Source organism: Gobio gobio, assembly GCF_949357685.1.
Source record: "Gobio gobio genome assembly, chromosome: 6".
In the NCBI taxonomy this organism is placed as follows: Eukaryota; Metazoa; Chordata; class Actinopteri; order Cypriniformes; family Gobionidae; genus Gobio; species Gobio gobio.
The window spans coordinates 51,451,493-51,459,810 of NC_137102.1; the positions used below are offsets into that span (position 1 = coordinate 51,451,493).

General features: G+C 35.9%; 1 protein-coding gene across 3 annotated transcripts in view; it reads left to right on the top strand.

The window, feature by feature from the left end:
• pitrm1 (pitrilysin metallopeptidase 1) overlaps positions 1-7,878 on the top strand; it is a 24,948-nt gene extending 17,070 nt beyond the window's left edge. The window contains exons 15-28 of one of the 3 annotated variants that reach the window (XR_013816758.1): positions 1-60; positions 148-277; positions 1,814-1,934; positions 2,145-2,221; positions 2,315-2,480; positions 2,563-2,663; positions 3,312-3,432; positions 3,976-4,026; positions 4,113-4,225; positions 5,858-5,983; positions 6,084-6,229; positions 6,373-6,475; positions 7,095-7,422; positions 7,518-7,878. The exon at positions 1-60 is cut by the window's left edge and continues 57 nt beyond it. Coding sequence is in view for 1 of the 3 variants with exons in the window: in XM_079819981.1 (XP_079676107.1) it covers positions 1-60; positions 148-277; positions 1,814-1,934; positions 2,145-2,221; positions 2,315-2,480; positions 2,563-2,663; positions 3,312-3,432; positions 3,976-4,026; positions 4,113-4,225; positions 5,858-5,983; positions 6,084-6,229; positions 6,373-6,475; positions 7,095-7,188 (1,409 nt within the window). In the remaining 2 variants the exon portion in view is untranslated. Of the gene's footprint in view, positions 61-147; positions 278-1,813; positions 1,935-2,144; positions 2,222-2,314; positions 2,481-2,562; positions 2,664-3,311; positions 3,433-3,975; positions 4,027-4,112; positions 4,226-5,857; positions 5,984-6,083; positions 6,230-6,372; positions 6,476-7,094 lie in introns of all 3 variants that reach the window. The other 2 variants (XR_013816759.1, XM_079819981.1) reach the window with 2 other exon arrangements.
• The last annotated feature ends 440 nt before the right edge of the window (positions 7,879-8,318 follow it).

Sequence of the window (8,318 nt, forward strand, 5' to 3'; positions counted from 1 at the left end):
TAAAGGTGTCCGACATTGAGCCGATCATTCCCTACACACCTGTACAGCTGGGTAGCGCAGGTAAAATACTCATGCATGTAACAAGCACATTCAAAGTTGAAATTATGATTGCAAAAGCCAATTTACTATCTCTTTCTGTGTCTGTAGGTGGTGTACCTGTTCAGTACTGTGAGCAGCCCACCAATGGCATGGTTTATTTCAGAGCCATGTGCAACCTCAACTCCCTCCCCGAAGACCTCAAGATCTACGTTCCTCTGTTCTGCAGCGTCATAACCAAGTATGAAACCCTTTGTGATGCTACATATTGTAATATAGAGTGTACAGTAACCAACATCCATTCAGACCAGTCTGTGTGAAAATATGCTATATATAGAGTGTACAGTATCCAACATCCATTCAGACCAGTCTGTGTGAAAATATGCTATATATAAAGACTAAGACTTTGCAAGTCTCTTGTGCTCACCAAGGCTGCGTTTATTTGATCAAAAATGCAATAACAATTAATATTGTGAAATATTATTACAATAACGATCTTCTGTTTGAAATATACTTTTAACTCTTTCCTTGCCAAACACCTAATCGTCCATTATTTGTGAGAAAACACTGAATTTTCTGGGTTTCCGTGTTTTCACTGTTATATGGTAGGGGACGCTATGACAAATCTTCTGACAGAGTACAGAATCTCCTGATCAAAACACATGCGAAGAAGAAGCAGAAACAAGCAATAGCATATGTAATTATATGCAAATGTAAAATAACACGATCACCATAAATCAAAACTGCCTGATGTTACTGAATGAAATGTGGACCCAGGATGAGCTATAGGACTGTGCAAACATTAGGGGTGTTGATGGTATCTGTCTACTCCATCTGTGTTTTGATCATCGTTCTGAAGCAAATCCAGATGTAGTCTTTGAAAAAAATGAGTTTTTTTTTCTTTTTTTTTTTTTTCGCTTTTTGCTCAATGTTCGTTTTTTATGAAACTTGCATTCAACTGTTGATTAAAAAAAGAATGCATGAAGCTAGAATAAAACCCGCTCTTTTGATATATTACATGTTCAGATATTCATACAACAAATTATTCTGGGGGCCATGAAACGTTTTTTAAAAAGCACTAGCGGGGAAATTTAATAGTCATCAGAGTCACATAACCTTCAGAAATCATTATAATGGGCTGATTTGCTGCTCAAAAACATTTCTTATCAATGTAGAAAAAGTTTGAAGGAAGATTTTTTGATGAAAAGAACAGCATATATTTGAAATAGAAATATTTCAGAAACATTAGAAATGTCGGTCCCACTTTATATTAGGTGGCCTTAACTACTATGTACTTACATCACAAAATAAGTACAATGTACTTATTGTGTTCATATTGAATTTCAAAACACTTGCTGATATTGAGGTGGGATACGGGTAAAGTTAGGGACAGGTGTGGTGGTATGGGTAGGTTTAAGGGTAGGGTTAGGTGTAAGGTAAGTGTCAGCAGTGTAATTATAAATGTAACTACAGAAATTAATTACAGATGTAAGTACATGCAGGTACAATTAAATGTAAGTACAATGTAAAAACATGTATGTACACAACAAGTACATTGTATCAAATGATTAATTTAATTGTCAGTACATAGTAGTTAAGGCCACCTTATATAAAGTGGGTCCGAAATGTCTTTGTCACTTTTGATCAGTTTAATGCATCCTTGCAGAATAAATGTATTAATTTCTTTAAAATAATATTTAAAAAAATCTTGGTGACCCCAAACTTTTGTGTGGTAGTGTAAGTAAATGACACTAATGTAATGATGATGTAATCTCAGGTTGGGCAGTGGGGAGCTGAATTATCGTCAGCAGTCCCAGCGTATTGAGCTGAAGACTGGAGGCATGTCTGTATCTCCACAGATCATTCCAGACACTGAAGATCTTGATCTGTACGAGCAGGTATGGTTCTTTCTTCCTTATCTATCATGTGATTTTATATAAATATGATGCTCTTTTGTTTTCAAGCACATGTGCATTGAGGTAGAGCTAAGAGCTCAGAACTGGTAGCCTGAAGGTTGTAGGATTGAAAGCACATTTTTCATTTGAGCTTGTTACTTGCATTGGAGTGAGTGTGCAATCTATGCCTTTTGTCATTGTGTGTTTTTTTAGGGTATTATCTTGTCATCTTCCTGTCTGGAACGGAATCTACCTGACATGCTTCAGCTGTGGAGTGACGTATTTAACTGGTTAGTCTTGTTTATAGAGACAATTTAAATGAATCTTATAAATCTATGTGCAAGTATAATTATTTTAAGCTGAATATGCTTGTACATCTCCAGTCCTCGTTTTGATGACGAGGAGCGTCTGCGTGTGCTGGTCATGATGTCAGCTCAAGAGCTGTCCAATGGCATCTCGTACTCCGGTCACATGTACGCGATGACACGGGCGGCTCGATCCCTCACGCCCACAGCAGACCTGCAGGAGACCTTCAGCGGGATGGACCAGGTGAGGGATGAGACATCCTGGTGTTGTTCTCCAGCCTTTGAGGGAATAAATTGTTTCATACATTTTGATATTTTAATTTTAGGTTAAGTTTATGAAAAGAATCGCTGAAATGACCGATCTGACTTCAGTTTTGAGGAAACTTCCCCGGATAAAGAGACACCTTTTTAATCCTGAGAACATGAGGTAAGCATCAACCACAGTACATGACAATATATGTAATTATATAAATGTATATACATGCAAATATTTCTTAAATATGTACATGAATGTGTTTGTATTTATATATACATAATAATTATACACAGTACACACAAATATAATATGTAAACACAAACTTTTATTTTGGATGTGATTAATCGTGATTAATCTTTTGACAGCCCTAGTATTTATACAATTGACAGATTTACAAATGCACTTAAAGGTGCACAGTGTAATTTTAGCGACATCTACTGGTGAGTTTGCAAATTGCAGCAGCCCACCGTTCATCCCTCCCTTTCAAAGCACACAGAGAAGCTACGGTGGCCCACACAGGACAAAGATGTCGTCTGTGACATTAGAGACTAGCTAGTGCTCTGTATAGCAGTTTGTCGGTTTAGGGCTACTGTAGAAACATGGCGGCGCAAAATGGTGACTTTATTGTAAGTGGACCCACAGTGTATGTAGATAGAAATGACTCATTCTAAGGTAATAAAAACATAACAGTTCATTATGTAAGGTCTTTATACACCACTGAAAACATAGTTATGTATATTATGTTGCATTTCTGTCAGTAGATCCTCATAAATATTACACATGGCACCTTTAAATGTGACTATGATGTCATCGTTTCAGGTGTGCCGTGAATGCCACGCCCCAGAAAATGTCAGATGCGGCTGGGGAAGTGGAGAGGTTTATAGGTAATATAGCAGCTAACAGGAAGGAGCGCAAACCTGTCAGACCAACCATTGTGGAGGTGAGAAACCATACTTTTCTTTTTAGAAGACACAAGCTTTCACAATTAATTAAGCTTATTAATATTCCAGTAGCTCAAACGGTTGAGCGTGGCACTAGCAATGGTTATGGATTCAAATCCCAGGAAATGCATGAACTGATAAAATGTGCTTTAAATGCAATGCATGTCACTTTGGGTAAAAGAGTCTGCCAAATGCATACATGTAAATGTAATCTCGTAGCACTAGCAAGCAACACCAATGTCGTGGGTTCAATTCCCAGGGAATATGGGAACTGATATACTTGGAATATACTTTGGATAATTCAAAAATGTAAAAATTATATACATTTTTGGATAGCAGCTTTAGTGCCTTAAACACCCAATGAGGTGAAGGTTTTTAGCTATCCTTGAAATTGTGTATGTTGCAAAGAGGGATGAAGGGATGAACACTTTAATAAATAAAAACTAGATCAAAAAAGGGATTTGACTCAAAAGAACTATTCATTCATGAATCGGATATCACAAGTTTGTTGTGTTTTGATTGGTTTGTTTATTCCCTCATAGAGAGCATTAGATCCTAATGCTGGATCAGCTGTGAGTCGTAAACTCATCTCAGTAAGTGCCACTGTACAACATTACAGCAACATTCAGATTTAATTCATCGGTAGCATTCTCACTGATCTCCCCCTTCATTCTACCAGGAGCCTAATTTCAAACCGTGTCAGATGAAGACGTATTTCCAGCTTCCGTTTACTGTGAACTTTGTCAGTGAGTGTGTGCGCACAGTCCCCTTCACCCACGCCGATTACGCCAGGTACACACTCATGCACTTTTGTAAAAAATACGGTCATTATGCTCACTTAGGGCTGCACGATTTGCTGATTTGGGGGTAGGGCCAAAAATGTTGTGCTTTATAGCAATATGAATATAATAATAAGAATTATTATTATTATAGTAGTAGTGATTATTATTATCATTGTGATTTTTATTATTAATAAAAATATTGAACAAAATAAATAATACTAATGTAATTTTTCACTGTTAAAAAAATTGTAATATTAATAATGAATTAAAATATATATAAAATTACAATTCCTGTATTTATGGCTGTCTACATTTCATTTTCAAATGTTAATCCATCAAACTTTTATTTCGGCAAAAAAACGCAGATGTTCATAAGTGCTTCTCATATAATTCATAACTCATATTTAACTGTATATGTTGATTTTTATTAACCCTCTGGGGCTCTTCAGTCATTTCTGACCCCAATTTTTTTAAATAAAAATGTTAAAGATCGTAGCTTCATCGGAATGGTCTGAAACGTGGTGACTTTATTGGTACTTGGTATATGAACACCCAAAAAAATTGGGGACAGGATTTGAAAAGTCTAAGTGGTCGTAAAAAAAAATAGTCACACTCAGGACCTTCGGGTCAAAAATGACCCCCATAGGAAATTAATGGGAAATTGGCAAAAATATGAAAATACAGAGTTTTTTTGTGCATACAATCTACAAATCAGCCAGGATGCAGAAAAAAAGAACTCAACAGTGAAGGGGTGAATCTCTAAAACATCAAGAGTGCAAAACCAACAAAAAAACTCACACACCCAAAAACACAATTAGCTTGGCACGCGTTAATTTGTGTGTGTGTGTTTTCACTCTTGATGTTTTAGAGATTCACCCCTTCACTGTTGAGTTCTTTTTTTCTGCATCCTGGCTTATTTGTAGATTGTATGCACAAAAAAACTAATTTCCTATTAATTTCCGATGGGGGTCATTCTTGACCCGAAGGTCCTGATTTTTTACGACCATTTAGACTTTTCAAATCTTGAAATCTTGTCCCCAATATTTTTGGGTGTTCGTATACCAAGTACCAATAAAGTCACCAGGTTTCGGACCATTCCAATGAAGCTACGATTTTTAACATTTTTTATAAAACGCAAGATCCACTATAGTGGTAAAAATGTGCTATTGCGTGATAAAAATGCTCAATGTGTCCACCGGATGGCACCGATCTCATTTAAAAAAATCGCTTTCATGAGGCCTAGGCTTGACTCTAAAATGAAATACAGCTTCAATTAAAAAAAAAAAAAAAAAAATATAGATATAATTTTTTTATTATATTCAATGAAAAAATGGGTCATAATTATTGCATATATATTAATTATAAATCATAAAATTATCTCAAAACACCAAAAATGAAAATAAAAAATATTATTGAACAAAAATATATTTAATTGATTTTACTCAAATCTTTTTTATCTTAATCCCGCCCTCCGGGTCATTTTGGACCCGAAGGTCCTGAGTGTGACCCATAAATGAAGAACCCCAGAGGGTTAAATGGCAGAATTTGTGACTTTATCATTAGATTGTCAAATTGCTATTGCAGTTTTATTTCGATGGATCATGCACTCATTTACAGTTTATCATGTGTCTGTCTCTCTCAGTCTGTGTATTTTAGGAAGGATGATGACTGCTAAATTCCTCCATGGAGAGATCAGAGAAAAGGGCGGGGCTTATGGAGGTGGGGCTAGAATGGGAGGAGGTGGCCTGTTCTCGTTTTATTCCTATAGGTGTGTATGATGCGTTTCATTGTGACACAGTGTTCTGTTTAATGTGTTTGCTTATATATATATATATATATATATATATTATCTGGTTGTCATCTCTTAGAGATCCAAACTCCACCCAGACGTTGTCGGCTTTCCGTGGCGGAGTAGAGTGGGCACGAGCGGGAAAGTTTACGCAGCAGGATATCGATGAGGCCAAGCTCTCAGTTTTCTCTGCCGTCGATGCACCTGTTGCTCCCTCAGATAAGGGTCAGTCATTTAGAGCACATCCTGAAGGATCTGTCGAATGTCTTTTTATGTAAATATTTAGGAATGTTTTGGTGTTTGCTGTTGAGTTTGTGTTTTTGGATATTTGCTTTCTGGTTCACAAGGACCTTGTAATTGTGCTGCAGGTCTAGGGCGTTTTTTAAACGGCATTACAGATGAAATGAAGCAAAGATACAGAGAGAGACTGTTTGCTGTGACCGACAAAAACCTGGTTGACGTCGCTGGCAGGTAATGAGACATTAATGTATGTACAGTAGTGGCCAAAAGTGATGTCCGGGGATGTTTGGTTTTTTGACCCATCAAAATATGAGGAAAATATTTTATATTTTTAAAATATTTTAAATATGAGGGAAAAACAAAACACGAAACTTGGTTAAAGTATTTATCTGACAAAACGATTTGCTAAAAAAGCCAAACTACAAATACAGGTTTTATTTTGCTATGGAAAAAAATGCATTGAAAAACAAAAAGCTCACAGGAAAAAAGCATATGTTGACTACAACATAACAGGTATGAATATTTTGTTGCTTCTCTTTCTCTCTCGCTCTTTTTTTTTTTTTTTTTTTTTTTTTTTTTTTTTTTTTTTGTATGTTCATAATTTTTGGCCAGGCTGTCATACAAAGAAATGATGTTCCCAAAATGTGGCATGTTTCATTGCGTAATAAAACAATTGCCTCAACAATTTACATATTTGAATAAAGGGTGGAGAAGTCTTAAACTGGACATCACTATTGTAATTATCTGATCAAATTAATATGAAATAAAACAAATATTATAATATTTATGCTTGATTGCTGGTGTGATATTTATATTTAGAATATTTACCTATTTTTATATATTTTTACAGGTATCTAGGTATCGGGCAGCAGACATGTGGAGTGGCTGTTTTAGGCCCGGAAAATGAAAGCATCAGAAAAGACCCGTCCTGGGTGGTCAAATAGACATTTTTTTCCTCTGAGCTTATTATTAGGATTGTGAAAGACACGCGCAAACTCCTGGATTACGCACAAATCGACAGTTTTCCTCATTACCGGAGTCATCTTGATGAACAGAAGTGCTCCTAAACAGTCAAGTGCTGAAAGTACCTGAATTAAAGGAACACCGTGAATTTTTAGGACTTAAGCTTATTCACCGTATCCCCCAGAGTTAGATAAGTACATACCATTCTCATCTCCGTGCGTGCCATAACTCTGTCTGACGCACCCACCGCTATTGAGCAGTAGGCTAGCTGGAGCCATTTGCCTCCAGTCTTTGTGCTAAGCTAGGCTAGCGGTGGGTGCGTCAGACCGAGTTATGGCACACACGGAGATGAGAATGGTATGTATGGACTTATCTAACTCTGGGGGATACGGTGAATAAGCTAAAGTCCCAAAAAGTCGGGGTGTTCCTTTAAAGTACCACTTATTAGGCCAGCAAATATTTTGTTTACAATGCACATTATGGTGGACTCCATGTTTTTATAAGGTCAAAAACAGCTCATCCATTCTGAAAGTAGTTTGTGTCCAAGACTTCTAAAATAGAAAATGATTATTTATGACATGTATAGAGTTATAATAAATGTGACCATGTTGAATTCGAATGGAAAACTTTTTCTATTAAAAAAAGGTTTTACATTTATTTATTTTTATCCTAAATCATTATCCAATTATTATTATTAACCCTCTGGTGCTCTTCGGTAATTATTGACCACAACAGTTTAGGTTTTTTTTTTTTGTTTACATTTTTTACTTCATCAGAACGGTACAACACTTGGTAACAGTACTTGGCACTTGCTACGTGAACACAAAAATAGAAATCATGGACTTGATTCGAAAAAGTTAAATGGTCCTGAAAAAAGTCACACTTTACTGTTCCTGGTCAAAAATGAGCGCATTAGAAATGAATGGAAGATTAATTTCATCTAGTGGAAACATTTGGTACTGCACCCAAACAAAATCTTACAGAAAGCTCTTTTTTTTTTCTTTTTTTTTTAGATATCGACCTCAAATTTGGAGCATAAATTAAGATTTATGGCTTTTAAATTTCTCACAGCTTTAGAGTTTTTTTTCTTCACAGCTCTTATATATATTTT